We start from the raw sequence: 21,126 nt of genomic DNA, 5'->3' as shown, positions 1-21,126 counted from the left end.
TCAGTGGGGTGGATCAGCCTTGCAGTGAAATCCTGGACACCTGATGTCAGTGCCCAGGACTTAGGGAAGAAGGAGAGAACCAACTCCCATGAGTTGTCCTCTGACTCCCATGTGCAGGCTGCACTGCACCCAACACTCACAAACACATCCCATACCACACACCCAATAAATATTATTTAAAGCAAAGCATAAAATGTTCTTTAATAAATGAATTCCTCTTTGAAGCTTGTTTGTATGTTTGTTAAAGTTGATTTTGAATACAATATATATTTATTTTTCCTTTTTTAAAACATTAGTTTTATTTTAATTGTGTGTTTGTGTGTGTGTGTGTGTGTGTGGGTAGGTGTGTCACACATACACGTGCAGGGGTGAGTGCAGTGCCCATGGCTAACGGAATAAAGTGACAGATCTCCCAGAGCTGAAGTCACAGATGATGCTGAGCAGTCTCCTGTGGTTATTTGGAACCAAACTTGGGTCCTCTGAAAGAGCAGAAAGCACTCAGTCACTTAGCTCTCTCTCAAGTCCCTGTCTTTTATTTTTAATTACTATGTGTGTGTGTGTATGTGTGTGTGTGTGTGTGTGTGTGTGTGTGTGTGTGTGTGTGTGGCTGAGATAGGTTCTGTATGTGTCTGTGTATGTGATATATGTGTGTTTACATGTGTGGGGTTTGTGTGTATGTGTGTGATATGTGTATATTCATATGTGCTGGGTTAGGTGTTTATATGTGTATGTGGTATGTATGTGTATGGCATGTGGTGTGTGGTGTGTGCTTGCAAATATTCCTGCGTGTGCCTCTATGTCTGTTTGTGTGGACTTGTGTGTGTGCACGTGTGTGTGCCTGTGTGTGCATGTGTGTATTTCTAAACTTCCTCCCATAAAAACTTTGATACCAGAGATAGGGTGTACCTACATCTATCCACATTTGCAATTGTTCCTCTGGATTTAAGCCAACTGCAGATTCCCACAACTTGGGAGGCTGACAAGATAGGGCAAGAGCTTGAAGCCAGCCTCGGCTGCACAGAAACTCTGCCTTCTAGGAACAGAGCAAGGGTTTGTGGATTCAGCTCGGTGGATAGAGGGCTTGCCTAGCCTTCGTGAAACCTTGCATTCACTCTCCAGATTCTCATAAAACCGAGCAGGCTGGGGAATGCCTTTAACCACAGCATTTGATGCTGGAAAAAGGAAGATCAGAAGTTCAAGGACAGCTTGAACTACAGGAAACCTCAACTTAAAGCCACATCCTCCCTCTTGCTCTGAGCAAATGCCTGTGGCCCAAGTAGCCACTGTACCAGATGCCCCTGGCCAGAGAAATCCCTGCTCAGAGGTCTCTAGCAGTGCTGCCCCAGGCTGAGCCTTAGCAACACCCTTTGCAATCCTGGGCTTCACCTAGGCTACTGCCATGGGCTGCCTTGTGCTCCCTTGCTACTGCAGCCACACTGTCTTTGGTTGCTCTCCTCTCCCATAATCCTCTGCATCTCAGTAACCTCCTAGGTGAGGGGCTTGCTGGATTCCATCTTTTGTCTCTCTGCATCTCTCCTTGTGAATCCCACCTGCTTTTCACATTTTGTCTACCGTTTCATCCATTCAGTAGAGGATGTCCTTGTTCACCCGGCTCGACCTCCCATGCCGTGACTTGGTCTTCTCAAAGACTGACATCATCTTTCTTCCTGTGTGCAAAACTGAGACGTTCTGTGAAGGAAGTTAATGAGAGAAGTGCACGAGAGAGACCTAAAGGAAACTCAAGCTGAGCTTCAAGTCCTTGCAGGGTGCTGGCATCTGTCACCTCCAAGGACAGGAGAGGGGACCAGACCATGTGGCAGTCCTCTGTTCTGATCTTCCTCTTCCTCCCAGGTAAGTAGCAGGGGCTATAGAAGCTCCCATGTCTGTGGTGACGGTGACACACATGTTGTGCCCAGGTTTAGGGAAAACTGGCTGATTCACTCACCAGCTGCTAACTCCCAGGGATTCTGTGGGTATTGAAGAAAAACCAAAACCAAATTAAAACGAACAAACAAAAAAACCCAAAAATCACACCTGCCATAGTGTGTTTCTCAACCCTAGGTTCTCCATAAAAGCCGATGAATGAGTGGATGAACTAATTCTCTTAGAAAGTTATGTGTGTAGTTTTATGTTTGGCATAAGCAGCTTAGGATGACCCTGAACTTGTGGCCCTCCAGGTTCCACCCTCAGAGCCTTGGGATTTCACGGGTGCAGCTCCATCTCCAGTTACATTGTGATTTATAATTGACACAGTAATCAATACATACTGGGGCTGGCTGGGGTGGTGAATGCCTTTCATGCCAGCACTCAGAAAGCTGTTGTAGACGAACATCAGAGTTCAAGGCCAGCCTGGTCTACAATTTGAGGGAAAAACCTGATGGGGTGCAGTGGGCATTTGCACATTGGTGCAGGATGTAAGGATCAGAGCAGGGGCTGGGCTTTCATCAAAGCCCCTTGTCACTGCTGTGAAATGTTCTCTAGGAGGTAATTTGAAATATTCAATTCTCAACCATAGTTTTTATCTGTCTCATACAACTCTAGAAGTAGTCATTCTCATCAAATGGCAGACACCTCTGTCCCAACACCTCTCCCTCTATGCAGTCAGCCCTCTCCCTTCTTCCCTAATACCCTGCCCAGGCTGATAACCCCTGTTCTGTTCTCTGCTTCTTTGAGGTTAACTTTTGTTCCTTTGAGGGAAAAAATGTGTCTGTGTGGTGTATGGATGTGTAAATGTTTGTGTGTCTGCCTTTCTGTGTGTGCATACATGTGCTTTCAGGTGTGTACATGGGTGCACACACACATGTGGAGGCCACAGATTGGCACTTAGCATCCTCATCACTCTCCACCTTGTTTGTTTAGACATGGCGTCCCAGTGTGCATGGACCTCACAGATTCAGTCTGTCTGGCCAATGATCTCCACAACCCTCCTGTCTTTGGGGTTACAGATACCCCCAACCCACCTCACCTGGCTTTTAATTTGTCATACACAATGTCTGAATAGATTTTCTCACATACTGCAGTCTGGCTCTCCATGCCTTTGGTGGAGTTCTTTTAGTTTAAAATAAGTACATTCAACAATTTTTGTTTTCTTACCTGTGGCACTAGGGTCATACTTTGTCCTTGGTGATGTTTGTATTCAAGCCAATAGCGTAAAGAACTTCCTTTATAGTTTTCTTTCTTCTTTAATTATATATATATATGCATATATATTACAGCTACAGTATATTTATGTAGTGTAGCTGTCTTCATACACATAAGAAGAGGGTTTCAGATCCCATAACAGAGGGTTGTGAGCCACCATGAGGTTTCTGGGAATTGAACTCATTATCTCTGAAAGAGCAGTCAGTGCTCTTCACAACTAGGCTGTCTTTCCAGCCACTACAGTTTTCCTTAAAGATTTATTTATTTACTTATGTATTTTATCTATGTGAGTTCTTTGTTTTGATGAATAGCAGAAGAGGGCCTGAGATACCATTTCAGATGGTTGTGACAATGTCAGTGCTGGGAATTGAACTCAGGATCCCTGGAAGAGCAGACAGTGTCTTTACCACTGAGCCATCTCTCCAGAGACTCCTGTATCATTTTGTTTACAGCAGGTATTTGATAGATGCTGCTTGTGCACGCTGTGTCAGTACCGCACCAATGGTGCTGCATCCTCAGTCCTTACCAGGAGCTCGGGACTCAGATTCCATGGATCTGAAGGACAGCAGAGGGTCTGTGTGCTGTGGGCTCTGCACTGTAGGGAAATCTGAATGGTTGGTGTCATTGTGGTCAACCTCCAAGGCTTCATCCCAGAGACTGCCAAGACTACCACAAGTGGCTTCTGTGTGGCCATGGGATGTGGCTTCTTCAGATGACCCTCCTGAGGGTGATGGGTACAAAAAGAAAAATAGAATCATGTTCAGTGGACATGGCCTTCTGACACTTCCTCCACTCCAGCCATGATTGGTCACTGTCACCATTTTATCTTCTGAGAGCTATATTTGGGGTCTTCAGCCGTTTATCCCTTTTCTTTCTCTCTTTTCTTTCTTTCTTTATTTTAAGGATTCAGTCAGTAGGAAAACTATGGTGATCTGTCTTGGGAAAAGTGCAGCCCTTCATGGGTTATTATTCAGCTCATGAACTCAACTTGGCATAGTAGAGTTCCACTGAAGGACCCTAGGGGCTTTCAGCTGCCTTAGGCCCACGGGCCTCAGGTCAAGGCCAGGCCAATTTCTATTCATTCCAGATAGATTTAAATACATGTCATGATCTACCCATGCTTCTTAGCCAAGAGATTTAAAGGTCAATATGCTTAGCCAATAAATTTGAACTGTAACCTTGCAGAGGCAGGAACTGAAGCATGGAGGGCTTGGAGGGGTGATGCTCACTGACTTGCTCTACCTGGTTTGTTCAGCCTGCTTTCTTATAGAAGCCATGACCACCTGTCCAGGGATGGCATCACACCCATCCATCAAGTACCAATCAAGAACAGATCCTTCCAAACCTGCCCACCATGTCAACCTGATAGAAGAAAGTGCTCAATAAGGGTTCTTCCACGGTTCTCTAGTTTGTATTTAGTTGACAAAACTTACAGATGCACTATAACCTGTCAGCACACTGACCACCTGTGTGTCTGCTTGTTATTATTCTTTTCTCTTCCTTTTTGTGGTTGTTGTTGTTTATTTTGTTTTATTTTTCGTTTCAACATACGGTGTATTTCTGAACTTGCTGTGTAGGCCAGGCTGGCCTCAAACACACAGAGATTTGCCACTGCCTTCAAAGTGTTTCAATAAAAACCGTGCACCAGCAACCCCAGAATTCCTGCCTCTTTCCAGAGACCACCTGTCAGTTCCTTTTTGCCATTAATGTGATTAATAATGAGACAAGGGCCGCTCAAGAGCCAATGTTTTGGCTCCTGGTTTGAAGGTATTCAGTCCAACATGGTGGAAAGGGGAGGGGGTAGGCAGTGAGGCGTCTGCTCACATTGCCTCCATGGTAGAAAACAGAGAGGGATAAGAGCTGGTGTTCCCTTCCTTCTGTTCACCCAGTCCTCCATTCATCCCAGAGTAGGCATCTGCTCTCTGCACACCCTCCTCTCCTTAAGAGGGACTTTCTTCCATCCTGCTCCTTAGAGAGGCCCTGATCACAAGAGAAGGCCCTGAGAGACCCAAGGAGGTGCCCCATGACCAGAGAAGGCCTGCACGGCACCTCCCAGATGTGTCTCTCCCCATGGAGTTCAGTGATCAGTGTGACTAAGGCAGTAACCAAGCAGGGACCTTGTCTTAGAGTCCTGCAGTGAATCCACAGCAGTTCCTTTGCACTTGTTGATCTGATATTCTGTAGAGCATAAAGAAAGGGTGGACACATGCAGAGTGCAGGCAGAAACCCTGAAGATAAACCAGTGAGAGGCAAGAAAATGATACAGTGGAAGACCTTCTGCATTTTATGTTAATAGGAAGAACGTTTGCATTCTGGGTTGGTAGGAGAACTGCATTCTGTGTTAGTAGGGAGAACACCTGCATTCTGTGTTGGTAGGGACTAGAAGTGAGTGGATGCACAGAGTCGAGTCTCAATTCAGGGCACTGCAAGTGTAAATGTCCCCCCAAATGACCCTACATTCTGCAGATATTTCTGTAGATCAGAAGGGTGTAGGTGTCTCTGTGGTCAGGTGGGTCAGCGGGGTTCAGTACTCACTCTCTTCCCTTCTTCCCTAACAAGAATGGATGGCCAGCATCGGGAAACTGAGTCATCAGAAAGGAAACATCTGATGTGATTCTTTCATTCTTCCAAACAACACCTACCCAGAATCATGTCCATGTCTAGACATGGGACCGGGAGTCACAAGAAGATAGAGCTGTCATGCATAGTGGCTCCCATCTACTTCTGGCACTGAAGGGAAGGGAGATTTCTGTGAGTTCAAGGTTAGCTTGGGCTACATAGTGCATTATATCCCAGCTTGGGCGGCAGTGTGAGACACTTTCTCAAATGGTCAGGACCGAGGATGTGTCTTAGTCGGCACAGTGCCTGCCTGGTATGTGTGAAGCCCTGGGCTCCATCTCAAGCAAACTCAAGGCTGTGGTGACACACACCTAAAGTTTCTGGACTCAGGAACTCGGTGCACACACATACCATTAAAAGAAAAAATAAAATGCAGGCTTAAGCAATAAATCACAGTTAAATAAATATAAGGAGGTAGAGAGGTGGTTTATGGGTAAGAGTCACCTCGGACTTTCATGAAGAACTGCATTCACATGCACACACACACACACACACACACACACACACACACACACAATAATTGAAATAAAAGACAGGGACTGAGAGCGTACTGCTCTTTCAGAGGACCCAAGTTTGGCTTCAAATAACCACACGAGATGGCTCAGACTCACCTGTCACTTCAGCTCTGCCAGATCTGTTACCCAGGGGCACTGCACTGACACGTGCATGTATATGTGTGATACACACACACACACACACAGAAACACACACACAAACCCACACACAAACATACAATTTTAAATAAAATAAATCTTTAAAAATCTTAAAATAAATATGTAATGTATTAAAAATCGCATTTAACAAACTCACGAACAAGTTTCAAAGAGGAATTCATTTATTAAAGAACGTTTTATTCTTTGCTTTAAATATTATTTCCTGGGTGTGTGGCGTGGATGTGTTTGTGAGTGTGGGGGTGCAGTGCAGCCTGCACATGGGAGTCTGAGGACAACTTATGGGAGTTGGTTCTCTCCTTCCACCCTAAGTCCTGGGCACTGACATCAGGTGTTCAGGATTTCACTGCAAGGCTGATCCATCCCACTGACCTTTAGAAGATATTTTCAAGGTTCCCAAGTCATTGTGCTTACAGTCCATGCTCATAGATAAGGAGGTTATCCTAACGGTGCATTGGAGGCTCTGTGCTGCCTGGGTCTAATGTCCAATTGGCCCAAGCTATGGTCTCCTGAGAGAAGGAAACCTCAGCTGAGAAACAGCTCCACGCAGGCAGAGCGGTACAGACATTTGATACCTGCACTAGGGAGGCAGAGGCAGGGGGATCTCTGTGAGTTCCAGGACAGCAAGTCACCAAGACTCCATACAGGGACAGACTTCCTGTTTCAGCTCTGGGCTGGTGGCACTGGGTTCTATAAGAAAGCAGGCTGAGCAAGCCATGAGGAGCAGAACAGTAAGTGGCCGCCCTCCATGGCCTCTGCATCAGCTCCTGCCTCGGGGTTCCTGCCCTGTGTGTCTTCTGTTTTGACTGCCTTTGATGCTGGACTGAGATATGGAAGAGACAACAGAATAAACCTTTTCTTCCCCAAGTTGCTTTTGGTTGTGGTTGGTGTTTCTTCACAGCAACAGAATCCCTGCCTGAGACATGGGCTCGCACTCAAAGTCCCAACATGGGCTTTTCAGAAAACCTTTCCTTTTATAAAACTATGTTGTTTTTCATGTGTGTCTTTCTGTCTGTCTGTCTGTCTGTCTGTCTGTCTGTCTGTCTGTCCATCTGTGCACCTTATAAGATCAGGACTTACAGACTAGAAGGAGGCATTAATCCCTTGAGCTGGGTTGTGAGACACCCAGGCTCGGTGTTAAGAAGTGAACTCAGCGTCTCTGTCAGAGCAGCCGCTGCTCTCTAGCCCAAATTTGATTTTCCTTTTAGGAACTCCATTGTCTTTCCCAAGATGGGAACAGCAGAGGACCTGACCAGTGTTGATGAAGACTCATCCACACCCAAGAAGAGAGCAGAGACACCAAGAGTAAAAGGTAGAGTAGAGCTCTACCTAAAAGACCACTGGGTACCAGTGTGACCCACGCTGGCTCAGTAGGTGATAACGCTCCGCAAGCCTGGTGACCTGAATTCAGTGTTCATACCTCACGTGACTGTGGAAGGAGGGAATTGATTCCACAAAGGTCTGCCCTGACTTTGGCATGCACGTGCACACGATACATACTCAATAATCATAAAATATAGAATGTAAGGAGTTAAACACAAACATGTTTACAATTCAGGAAAACAATTTAAATTTTAGGGTGTCACCTTCTCTTCTCCCTGTTATTACCAGTCTTCCCCTCCTCTTCATCTTCTTAGGTTGTTTATTTTATTGAGAATATTTTTGTTTCTTTTTATTTGCATGAGAGTTTGTGCCCCCGTGCATGTTACTGTACCTGGCAGTGCTCAGACAGGGCCAGAGAGGAAGTTGGATCCCCTAGAAATGGAGTTAGAGGCCACTGTGAGCTTCTATGGAGTGCAAACGTGGATGAGAAGCCAGTGTTGTGACTGCCAAACCATCTCTCCACCGTCGTATGTCGTCTAAGATGACCTAGAATTTACCATGTAGCTGAGGATGAAACTCCAGATTCTCCTGCCTCTAAGTCAAGTGTGCTGGGATTGCAAGCACGTGCTTGTATGGAAATTTCTTAACTCAGAGTTAAAGGCCTAAGCCAGAAAGGCAATATTGACTAATTTGCTACATTGCAATTAAAAGCTAATCATCAAAAGGTATATCTCCTTCTCTATATCTCTGTGCATATGTCTATCTCTATATATCAGTGTCTATTGCTATAACTATCTATCTATACATATCTATATCTATATCCATATCTATATCTATATCTATATCTATATCTATATCTATATCTATATCTATATCTATATCTATATCTATATCTATATCTATATAAGACAATGGAGGTAGTTCAGTCAATAAAGGGCATGTTGAACCAGCATGAGGACCTGAGGCAGATCAGCAGAACTCACATAAAAAGCAGGTCTTGGTGACGTGTGCTTGTGTTGTATTTCATAACAACAGCAGGAAGGGGGAGGGAGGAAGAAAACAAGAATGGGGAAGGAAGGTGAAGGGAAAAGACCTTCTAAAGTGTTTAACCACAGAAGGGAAAAATGATGTCTTCGGTGCTTACATAACCAACCAGAGGGCAGCACAGGCTGGGTGCACGTTAGAGCATCCACATATCAGTTGTTGGAACCTCAAAGACACAATGTTAACTGGTAAAGCCACAGGACTTAGAAATGAAGCAGGTTACTGGGCATGGTAGCACATGGCTGTAACCCCAGAACTAGGGGGCAGAGGCAGGAGGATCAGGATCGGGGGTTGGAAACTGCCCTGGGCTGTATAGTGAGACCCTATTAATGACAAAGAAGGAAGAAGAAAGGACGGAGAACATTGAAAGACAGGCAGACAGGCAGGCAGACAGACAGACAGATAGGAGGGGAGTGTGGGGTGCATCTCTGTGGCAAAGTGCTTGTTCTATTAGTCAGGCTTTGGGGTTACTTCAGAACACAGGGGGTAAATGTAACATTGGTTCTGGTATGACAGTCCTGGTCAATTTCTGAGTTCAAGGCCAAACGGGTCAATACAATGAATTCTGGACCAGACATCTGTAGTGAGATTCTATGTATGTAAAACAAAAAAATATATAACCTTGTTTATATAACAATCAGACCCAGAGAAGCTAAAAAATACACCTTCGACAAGCCCATGAGCATGTATGTGGCAAAGCCTTAAGCCAAGCAGATACGTATTAAATTCAGGATGTCACCAGGGTGGCTGGGAAGCAGGGATGTGACATGAGACAGGGGGATCATCAGTATAGACCACATTGTATTACAGAATCTGGAGGACACAGTGCATTGAGTATTTCTCATGGAAGGTGTACATATTTATTGGAGAAGCTGTCAAATTGTCCTCTAAATATCTACATCTCTACCTGTTAATGAGTGATGCCCTGGCCTTGGTTGGCGATGTTTCCTTCTGTTGTGGTGTAAGTGACCATCAGGTGCTCAGCCCTGTATGACACCAGGAATTCCAGACAAGGCAGGGAGGGAGAGGAAAGAGTTCCACAGGCAGAGGTAGGGGAGGAGAGTGCCCTGAAATGCTGAGTTCTGAATGTGGCTTTGTCTCGTGATCCCAAGGTCACTACAGCCTTGGTTACACGCCCAAGACGAGGTCAGCAAGGTCAGCTAGCATTCAGTCAGGAGGCACTAACTGTTCTCTGTGAGATTCAAAAAGAAAAAGAGAAACGGAACATGAAGGGGAGCAGGGGACACAGGCCTGAGGGAGTGGGACGGTGGGGACGCAGGTGGACAGGATAGAGCCATGTTGTACACAATGTGAACACACCAAAGAACAAGTAAAGGTGCTGTGTTATAATTCTATGCAATTAATTTTAATAAATTTATTTAATATATGAGTATACTATCTGCATGTGCACCTGTATAGCAGAGGAGGGAATCGGATCCTATTGCAGGAGGTTGTGAGCCACCAGTGTGGTGACTGGGATTTGAAATCAGGGCCTCTGGAAGAGCAGCTGCTGCTCTTAACCACTGAGCCAATTCTCCAGCGGGTATTTATTGGGCACATTCTTCTATGTGTTTGATAGAGCGCAAAGAATCTTCTAACAATCTCAGAGCATTCTCAAGGACACAGGTTTACTTGTTCTCCTCAGCGAATATAGGTGATGTGTCCAGGACAGAGCCTCCACGTCAACAGTCTTCACTGGTATCCATGACAGGGCCAAATGCCGTGCCTCCCAGAGCACCTCTAAGGCCTGTTCACCCACAGGACGGCACTAATCATGCACAGGAACAGGGGCAACTCCAGAAACACCAGAACCCAGAAGTAGAGGCTGCTCAGAAGGGACCTGGAAGGGACATAGTCACAATAAGTCTCCTTCTGAGAAGGGGATGCTGATGCCCTGTGCTATGTTCCTGTGTCCTCCCCAGGTCTGTGTCTGCAGAGATCTATTCAGGGACAAGAACAGGACTGCCTGACAGTCCAGTGTGATTAATCCATAGCCCAAGAAGGAGCCGCGAACTCGGGCCTGGCCTGCTCTCTCCAGGCCAAACCCATGGGACTCTAACCTCTAACCTGGCCGGCACCTCCTCCCCTACCCACACTCAGATCTCTTCTAACTGGACTTCTCCTCACACTTTCTCCTGGGTGTCATTCATATATATATATATATATATATATATATATATATATATATATATGTGTGTGTGTGTGTGTGTGTGTGTGTGTGTGTGTGTATGTATGTATGTATGTATGTATGAATGTATGCATATATTTATACATACTATATAGGCCTAGCTGAAACACAATGACCTTCAACTCCTAGACATCCACCTGTCTTCACTTCCCATATACTGGGTGTCTTGTGTTTCCACACCCCGTGCCTTATTTATTTTACATAGATAATTGTTTGTGTGTGTGTGTGTGTGTGTGTGTGTGTGTGTGTGTGTGTATGTGTGTGCTCATGTGTATGTATGCAGGTGCACATGGGTGTGCGTGAATGTAGAGGTCAGAGAATAACCTCGGTCATTCCTCAAGAGCCACACTTCTGTGTCTGTCTTGAGACAGGTCTCACTATGTAGTCCAGGCTAGAATGGAGTTCACTATGTAGTCCAGGCTGGTCCGAAAGTCACAGAGCTTGACCTGCCTCTGCCTCCCAAGTGCTGGGATTAAAGGTGGGAGCCACCACAGCACACCATCTGTCTTCTTTTCTGACAGCATATCTCACTACTCTGTCACTTGACAAGTACGCTGTGTAGCCAGGGGGTCTCAGGCATCCTTCCGTCTCCACCTCAATATTTCTGGCCTTTTATGTGCCACAATGCCTGATTTTCCCTGTAGGTAATATGGCTCAAATTGAGATGTACTCAGATGGGCAGAACCATCTTCACCAAGCCATTTCTCAAGGCTCTGGATGTGTTTAGGTAGCGCCTGCTTGGCAGGAAAATAATTCCAGCTCGGTGGGTCTGTATCTGAGTCTCACTTCTGTGTCCTTATTTTTAGATAAGCAAATGGCACTCACAAAACCCTCCAGGTTAGCCTGAGGTTGGGAAATGCAGGAGGGGCATACAAGAGGGAGATCCAAACCCTTCTACCTCTGCTCTCTCAGTATGAACCCTCCTGCCCAATACGAAGGCCTCAAGGATATGGTTTCCTCACCGAGTCTGTGGGCTGGGAGCAGGAATTGTTTCATTTGTGGTCACGCTGGGCTGAATGTAACTGGCTGTGGATCTGGTGGGCTCCAGGATTTTTATACTGCTCCCAGGACTTGAACCTGTGATTGGAACCAATGATGGGAACACAAGACAATTCCCATGACCTCCACATTGCTTCCTACCCACAGGAAGCTCTGTCACTCTGCTTTACACAGCTCCCTGGGGCATGTGGACAGCTGTCTGACAGCCTATCATCCCCATGGCCACACCAATGCCTGGTCAGGGATTCCCTTCCCAGCCCATCTCAGGGTGCACAGTGTCTGGCCTGCACTTGTAAACATGGAGACAGTCTTCTTACAGAGGAGAGTGGAAGTGTCAGTGACAAGACACTTAATGAGTACCAGGTCCCATCCAACCTCAACCACACTGTTTGCTTCCTTGTCTGCCATCCTTCTGGGGACAAACAGGGTAATGGTACTCCTTGCCTGCCTGGTCCACTCATTCCCAGTGTTAGCCAGAAAGGAAGCTGGGCAGTGTTCTCTGAGGAATGATTAGATGGAAAATTCTAGAAAGGCAGGTGATTGCAGGGCCCTGGAGAGAGTGGCCTCTACTGCAGAGAGACAGCTGTGTCAGTGGGATTTGCCTTCCCAGACTTCAGTGTGGATCCACAGAGGAAGTTGCTGGGAAACATAAGGGGAAAATCAAAATTGAGAACCAGGAGCTGGGTTTGCTGATGTATGTTTGCAATTCGAGTGCTGGAGCTGCAAAAAAGCAGGCATTCAAGATGAATCCTGAGAACACAGTGAGATGTGGTTAACCTGGACTACTTGATATCCTCTCTCAAATAACTATGATGATGATGATGAAGATGGAGAAGGAGAAGGAGAAAAAGAAGGAGAAAGATGAAGAACAAGAAGAACAAGAACAGAAAGAAGATGTGATGATACCAACTGGGATCATCAGAGGCATTTGATTCCTTCTTTAAGCCCCTCACTACTCCTGCCCTTAAAGAGATGCTCTAATTGGGCTCTAAGAACAAGAGAGGCCCCATAATCTGAGAATGAACTATAGACATGGAGAACATTGGCCACCAAAGTAGCTGAAAGCCTGTTTTCCATCCTGCAAGGGGAAACTGGAGGAATCCTCTGAGTTTCGTCCAGCAGTAAATTGTTGCTGGGAAACAGGGACATGGGGGAGTTTGGAGGAGTTGAAGGGGGTCCTCAGGGTGCTGAGATGCCCTATACACTATCTAGGCTCCTCCTTCTGTCTCTGGCGGTGTCTCAGAAGTCACAGAACCAGTGATGAAGCTGGTACCCCAAGAATCCCAATAGAAGGGAACTATCCACTCAGTCCCAGGTCAGAGGCACCTTGAGAGAGGGGAGTTGATGTGCAGGGGTTCTGTTCCCATATGGAGATTGGGGACAGGATCATATGAGACCTGAGAAGGAGGACTTGTGTCTTATCAGGACAGAAAGTCACAGAGAGGCAGAGACTCAGAGCCTGTCTCTAGAAAGTTTCACACCTGAAACTGTCCCACAGTGGACACAGAGAATCCACAACAGGGGCTGAGAAGAGGACTCAGGGGGTCCGTGTTTGCCAAGCCTGATGACTTGAGTTTGACCCACAAGTTGTAAATAGAGAACTGACACCCAGAAGTTCTCCTTTTTTTTTTTTTTTGGTTCTTTTTTTCGGAGCTGGGGACCGAACCCAGGGCCTTGCGCTTCCTAGGTAAGTGCTCTACCACTGAGCTAAATCCCCAGCCCCCAGAAGTTCTCCTTTGACTCTTACACAGCATGGGCCAGCCCCTATTCACAGACAAATAGACAGATAAATACACTAACAAGCAAACAAATAAATTAGTAAAAGGCCACCTAAGGACACAGGCTCCCCACTGTGCCTGTGCATGGACACACATGTACTAGTATATACACACACTATCACACATACCACACATGTTCTCACAGAAGCATGTGTGGATGCACACTCTGTCCTGGATCACTCACTCTCACAGTTCCTCATGCTAAGGATCATGGCTTCCTTCTTCCATGAGGGAATGACAGGCCTGGACTCAGGCTGCCCTGACATGAAGGAGGCTTACCTGGGACCACAGACACCTCAACCCTGAATGACATTTTATTCCCAAAGGGGTGATAGGGAAATGGTGTTCCCACCCCACACATGTAGGTGCCTGTATCCTCCAGGGTGAGGCTCTGCAAGGTCACTGTGAAGGTCAGGTTGTCTGGATCATCCCTGATGGACACTCGGCCATTCCTAGCTTCTTCTGAGCCTCTGGTCATGACAATATCTTCGCAAAGTAGAATAAGTGACCCTCTGCACCAGTATTTGATGGTCGACTTGAATCTCTCCTCATATGGACAAGTCACGCTCAGGGACTCCCCCTCAGTGCCTGTCACACTGCTGGGGCCACGCAGAGGGACACAGCCTAGAAAACACAAATCTCCATTCTGCATCTTATAGCTGGATGAGGAGGAAGGCCTCCCTTGAGTCAGCTCTTAGAAAACTCTCAGGTCTTGAGACAACAGTGAGAAAGGAGAGAGGCTTTGTCAGAGCAGGAGTCAGCACTGAGGTTATGGAGACGTCGTAAGATAAATAGAGATTATGTGGTTATGGCAATGACCATCACAGGTGACCCACTCAGTGGGTCCTGATTCTGTCTCACATGTGGTAGACATGACTGTAATGTGCACGGACACCTGTCAGCACCAGTGAAGAAGATGCTGACCGCTCCTGGGTCCCATCCCTCCCCACCCCCAAACCCACACTCTGGCCTTCTCTCTAGGCCTGTCTGTCTGTGCTGGATGCTCCATTCACCTCCCGTGGCCCTGTCAGGCTTACAGCAGGAGCTTCCATTTTCAATGATGGATCTGACATACTTGTCCCGTGCTCACCTGGGACCCGAGAGAGGAGCAGAACTGAAGGGAGCCACAATCCTATTCCTCTGCGGATCATTTCTTCAGCTCAGTTGTCACCTTCACCCACACCAGAGCCTAGAGGGACAAAGGAGCAGTCTCCTTCTACACAGTAGAATGTCCTCTTGCCTAGATCTCCTTTCTGTTCTCAGCTTCCTGGTTCCTTGCTCCCATGAGAGGCTCCAGATGAAAGGTATATGGAGGGCTCTATAGATGTTCCAGTCCTCAGAGGCTGTGGTTCCTACCACACCCAGCAAGTAGAGACACGCATGACTGTGATTTGATGATGCCCTCTGTCCCCAAGGCCTGTTACCTCCTGCCCAAGAGGCCTGGGGAGCATTTCCTTTTTCGGTCAGGTGGCCTACACTCTCTGACAAGCCAGTTTCTGAGTGGGTTTGAAAGCTACCCTTCTCTTGCTCTAGCTCTAGGGTCACAGAGGAACCACCTCATTTCAAAATTCAGATTATCGTTTGCTCTTAGTTTATGAGGTCTTTAGCACTATTTCCAGGTTTACACTGCTGGTCAAGCTCATGCTCTGACCTGATCCCTCAGAGTTTATCTCAGTGTCTGAGTCCCCACAAAGGGTACGGACCTGTAGGTCACAGCTTCTCCCTCTCCCATAATCTCTTCCTTCTTATTCTGTTTGGTTTGTTGTTTGTCTGTGGAAGCATCTCCTGCCCAGGCTGGCCTCTATTTACCTAATGGTGTCCTTGAACTCATCGTCCTACCCCACATCCTGAATCCAGACATTTTAGCTGTGTGTTGCAACAACCCAATCATGGTGTGCTTGGGATGGAGCCCGGGGCTTCACACTCGCCAGGCAGGCACTGTGCCGACTAAGACGCATCCTCGGCCCCGATGATTTGAGAAAGTGTCACACTGCCACCCACCTGGGCTGCAATGCACTATTTAGCTCAAGCTAATCTTGAATTCACACAAATCTCCCTTCCCTTCAGTGCCAGAAGTAGATGTCACACTACGCATAACAGCTCTGTCTTCTTGTGCCTCCTGGCCTCATGTCTAGACTTGGACATGATTTCGGGTAGGTGTTATGTGGAAGAATGTAAGGATGACCTCAGATCTCTCCTTTCAGATGCCTCAGTTTCTCAGTGCTCGCCGTTCACTTCTCTTTCTTGTGGGGAAGAAGGGATGAGAGTGAGTACTGGAGCCCACTCACCCACCTGACCACAGAGGCACTTACACCCCTCTGATCTACAGAAATATCTGCAGGCTGTGGTGACATTTGTGGGGGACATTTACTCTTACATTGCCCTGGGTTGGGACTCTATTCTGTGTATCCACTCTTATTCCACTCATTCTAGTCCCTAACAACACAGAATACAGATGGCCTCTCTACTAACACATAATGCAGATATTCTCTCTAGTAACACAGAATGCAGATGTTCTCATTACTAACACAGTTTGCAGATATTCTCTCTACTAATACAGGATACAGTTGTTCTCCCTAGTAACACAGAATTCAGATGTTCTTTCTATTAAGATAAAATGCAGATGTTCTTCCACTGTATCATTTTCTTACCTCTCCCTAATTTATCTTCAGGGTTTCTGCCTGCACTCTGTCTGTGTCGACTGTTTCTTTATGCTCTACAGAGTGTCAGATCAACAAGAGCAAAGGAACTGCTTTGTGTATTCACTGCAACACTCTAAGGCATGGTCACTGCTTGGTATCTGACTTTGTCACACTGTTATTTCTGTGAAGAGACACCATGAACACAGCAGCTAGTATCTGAGAAAGAATGTAACCAGAGCTGTTTACACTTTCAGAGGCTTAGTCCACTTCTATCATGGCGGGGAACACGGTGGCCTGCAAGGCAGGTGTGGTCCTGTAGATACTACTTCATGATGTTCAGGCAGAGAGAGAAAAGCAGAGAGAGAGAGAGAGAGAGAGAGAGAGAGAGAGAGAGAGAGAGAGAGAGGAGAAAGAGAGGAAGGAGGAGAGAGGAGAGAGAAGGGAAGAGAGAGGAGAAAGAAGAGAGGAGAGAAGAGAGCAGAGAGAGGGGAATGGAGGGGGGGAGCTCACAGTGATGCAATGCCTGGTGTGAGCTTTTTGAAACCTCTAAGCCTACCCACACTAATGCACTTCCTCCAATAAACCCACCGCCCTAGTCCTTCAAACCCTGTTAAACAGTTCCAGTCCCTGATAGCAAAGCATTTGGATAGATGAGTGTGGCTACAGGGGTGTGGGAGCGGGGAAATCAGGGGTCATTCTTTTTTATAACAGTAATTTAAAGTTTATTTCAGCTATAATTCAGATTATTCTGACTTTATGGTAGCATCACATGACACACTTCTGAGTTCATCCCTGAGATGTTCTACTGTGCTTGTCTCGGTTTTACAGATCCATGCAATGTCTGGCATGAGGGGGTCCTCTGGGTTTGGATCACATAGCAGTGAACACATGGATAAAAGGACTTTAGAAATAGTTAAAGCAGGAGGTCACTCTGATCTTAAAATATCAAGACAAATCCTGCCATTACTGTTAAGATTTGAATGATAAGTTCTTGGTCTAAATGGTACCTTAGGTGGTTTGAAGGGCTGGTCTGTAGGAAACCACCACAGTATACAATGAATTCTCACTGTATCCTAATAGCATAGGTAGGGTGGGGGATTCACAATCTGTTGGGAGCATAACAAGACAAGCTAATAACTAGCAGCTGTTCACCCTGAGATGGCCAGCCTCGGATTTTTATACAATCTGTTACAGATTCGTCCTTATTACACAAGGTTGTTCTTTATTCATTTTAGAAAAGATTCTTGCTATTAAAATCATTTCCTGTTGTTATTATTATTAAACACATATAACAATCACTAAGTAATAGCACACCCCTTTGGAGCAGATCACTACAGATTTACGATGATGTACTGTCTCATAGTGATGCTATATAGACAAATAGATGACTTCCTAAGTCTTAATGATGATCCTATAAGAATTCCTAAAATTATATCAGTAATTATGCTCTTTTATACTGGGACTGCTATTAAGTTTTTTTTTTTTGTGATAGTCAAAACTGCAGTGAGAGCTCTGCCAGTCTCCCAAGAGTCACCAGTTAATTGCTGTTAGATAGTAACCAGACTTTCTCCTACTCAGAGCACACTCCAAGAGGTTGTAAAACAATTAACCAAAGGTCATAAAAAGGGAACTAACAACTTTTCATAGGTTCTAGGACAGAGGATAAAATGTTGACTGGGTTTGTCTATACAAAACTTCACTAATAATTTATTTATGGTTGTAAACCTTCAGTGAACCTGTGGAGCTGTGACAGGTGATGGATGGTTAGCCAGATAATTACTCCTAATGGTTATGCATGCAAACGTTCTCTGCTGTGAACTTCTATTTCAATTTATGATTTGATTTCTTGTAGGAACTTGTGATGAACTTTGTGACATGTGATCATGTATTCTGAAAGATGTTTAAGTGCTGAGGACAAGGAGAAGAGTCAGGATTCAGGCGAAGAGCAAGGACTGAGCTGGAGGGGACTGAGCTGAAGAGTCAGGACTGACTGAAGGAGAACTGAGCTGAACTGAGCTAAGGAGAACTGAGCTAAGAGGATCTGGGCTGAGAACAAATGCAGAGCGGAATAACTTAGAGACTATAGGTAACATGAGAAAGCAATGTGAGAAATGCAGAGGAAAAGAGGAAAAAAGAAGAAGCTGTAGAGAGCAGAAGGAGCAGGCAGGTTTTTTCCTTACCATGAGACAGAACAGGTCATTTCTTAATAGCAAGGCAATCTTACTCTCATTAAAAGGAAAACCCTTTTTTCTTACAAACTTGGGTTTAATTCATTTAGCATTAAGAGGGTAGAAGCTATGTCTTTCTCTATGCCATAAATATTGGAGCTCATCTTTCATCCAGAATGAGTGAGTTCTTTCTGAACCGGTGCTTGGTCTTTTGCTCCACATGCATAGGTAAATATGGATGTATGTGTAAGTATATAATTGTGAGAATGTATGCATGTGTATGTGTAAGAATGTAATTGTGAGAATGCATGTAAGATGGGCCCAACTGCTTGTGAGAAAATGTATAAATGTGTATTCATGAATCTGTATATGAATTTATATGAGTTTATGCATATTTGTCTATGTAAAAGTTTTTCCTTCTGCAAGCACAATTCACTTTTCTTGGTTCAATAGAAGTTTACTGCTCCAAACTTCCCCCTAGCCTGACAAGCAAGAGGCAGAGGGACAAAAGGGAAAAGGCTCTAGCAATTAATCCTCTACCTCCTGCTTTCTTAGAATGAGGTGCTAAATGCCAGAGACTTCAGTTTCTGGCCTCAGAGGGACACAGAAGACAGGTCAGTTACAGTAGCAGAGCATAGTGACTCAGCCATAGATAAGTAAATCAGCTACAGTAACATAGTAACTTAGACTTAGATAAGTAAACTTATTATTATACAGCAACCCTAAATATCTAGTAAGACAAAGTCTTACCCTTCTCTGATGCTGTTCCCTCTCCACTGCCTCAAAAAGAACCAAATAGAAGGAAGACTAATGCTGGGGATAATCCCCGGCAAGAAACACCATGCATGTGCCTGCAGGCATCTGCTCAATGGTGAGACTTTCAGAGGTTTTGCTGCTGGCAAATTCATCCTGGTGCCCTGCAGGCTCAAAGCAGATGGGCATTGGGTTGAAGGCTCCCTTTACACAAGCAGGTGAAATCTAGCTCTAGGAAGCACAAGGCTAACCAAATGGATTTTTCTGGACTTGCAATTGTCTTTTATTTGAACCAGATCGAAATGTCATGGGCCTGAGAAGAGTCTGTCAGGGCTGGAGGAGGAAGGAGCATCGGACAGAATTGACCCCAACTTCTCCATGTTTCCCAGGAAGTGGCCCCCTCATTCCTAGGGTATCTCTGCCTGAGGAAGGGAACAGTCCGACATTGGGAGAATTCTTAATACTGCTCTGAACGAGGGGCATAAGGGCACTTCATCTCCTGGGTGAACAGTGGCTAATGAAGATCAGAGAACGTGGGGTTCAGAGTCAGGTCTGTCTTACAAATGACCTCTGACCTCTGGCATTTCCTCAGACCTGGAATTTACTCATAACGCAGCACATGACTCGTAACTAACTCAGCCAAGAGATCAGTACGTACCCTCTGGTTCTGACTTGAGGAATGTGGGAATGGAGAGTCACATTCCAGACAATGTCACAGGACCTCCTCCAGGTGCCACATCAACATACCTGACACAACACAATGCCACATTCCCTTTGGGCTGAACACTTCGGTGAGGACAAGGGGCTTAGAAGTATTGGTGATGGTTGGTAGCTGTGCTCCCAATTGTACCTCATGCACATGTTAAGTCACTCTGCCAGGAACTGCCTGGTCAGATAAGCTTTGGGCTGACAAGGAACATGAATTAAAAGTTATATAGAGTCATAAAGAGATTTATAAACACAGCATTGTAACAGAAATTACTATAGCATCTGTGCTACTTCCTCTGACCCACTATGCCATCTAGAGCCATAAGATACCTTCAGGGAGTTGGCATCCCAGGGAGCTTCAAAGGGTTGGGGCAATGGGTCAGTATGTAAGATGCAGTACAAAGTGATGAAATGAGTTCAGATCCCCAGAAGCCATGTAAAGGTGGAGGCTGCCACACACGTCTGTAATCTCTGCCTTCCTAGGTGAGATGGGATGCAGAGATGTGGGAATCGGTGAAGCTCCTGAGACATTTAGCCTGATGTCTGCAGTAGAGAACAAGAGAGACCCAGTTTCAAATAAGGTTGAGAGGTGAGGAGGGGCATGGAAGACTTCCCTCTATGTATGTCCCTGGGATGTACATGTCTCATGGCACATGTGTGCCCCAGGAGGGTTCTCCAAGCCCCCTCAAACACACAAAGATGCAGCAAAACTAAACAACAGAAAGAACATAAAAGGACAACAAAAATTCCCCAACCCTTCATGACAAGAAGGTGAACACTCAGTTCCAGGCCTGGGAATTCATTCACGGAGGGAAGCAAATGCTTGGGGTCATCTTCTCTCAAAGAAGATGGTAAGAGGTCCCAGCGGAACTCAGGGCCCCTTCACATAGGACATGACTGTCATCAGGACATGGAGGTAAAAAGAGCTCAGGCCTAGATTTTTCCCACCCCTCGGCTAGAAATGTGTGGCCCTGGCACTGTCAGGGTAGGACACACAGCGCCTAAAGGACAAAATTGCCTCTGTTCATTTGAACACACCTTCACATTCAGACACACACCGCACAACACACACTGGCCATTGCCATGTGCTGA

General features: G+C 45.8%; 1 protein-coding gene and 1 pseudogene across 1 annotated transcript; one reads left to right on the top strand and one right to left on the bottom strand.

Annotated features, from left to right (window-relative positions):
* Slc25a5-ps5 (solute carrier family 25 member 5, pseudogene 5) overlaps positions 1–21,126 on the top strand; it is an 86,143-nt pseudogene that overhangs the window by 17,627 nt on the left and 47,390 nt on the right.
* Cd300c (CD300c molecule) lies at positions 10,139–15,092 on the bottom strand. Its single transcript, XM_002727843.6, has 4 exons — positions 14,854–15,092; positions 14,043–14,387; positions 11,949–12,063; positions 10,139–10,638 (listed from the first exon to the last, which is right to left on the bottom strand). The coding sequence occupies exons 1-4, from the start codon at positions 14,912–14,914 to the stop codon at positions 10,539–10,541; spliced, it is 621 nt and encodes a 206-aa protein (XP_002727889.3). The 5' UTR covers positions 14,915–15,092; the 3' UTR covers positions 10,139–10,538.

The sequence above is a fragment of the Rattus norvegicus genome, chromosome 10, assembly GCF_036323735.1.
Source record: "Rattus norvegicus strain BN/NHsdMcwi chromosome 10, GRCr8, whole genome shotgun sequence".
In the NCBI taxonomy this organism is placed as follows: domain Eukaryota; kingdom Metazoa; phylum Chordata; class Mammalia; order Rodentia; family Muridae; genus Rattus; species Rattus norvegicus.
Note: the sequence above shows the minus strand (reverse complement) of the source record. Positions and strands in the feature narration are given on the sequence as shown.

Excerpts from the sequence above, each read along its gene's own strand:
- Cd300c (XM_002727843.6), bottom strand. The coding sequence starts at position 14,914 with ATGATCCGCAGAGGAATAGGATTGTGGCTCCCTTCAGTTCTGCTCCTC. Across the intron at positions 12,064-14,042 it reads TGAGGTGTCTGTGGTCCCAG|GTTCAAGTCCTGGGAGCAGT; the intron begins GTAAGCCTCCTT and ends TTCCAATCACAG. Across the intron at positions 10,639-11,948 it reads GCTCCCAGCCCACAGACTCG|GTCCCTTCTGAGCAGCCTCT; the intron begins GTGAGGAAACCA and ends TGTCCCTTCCAG.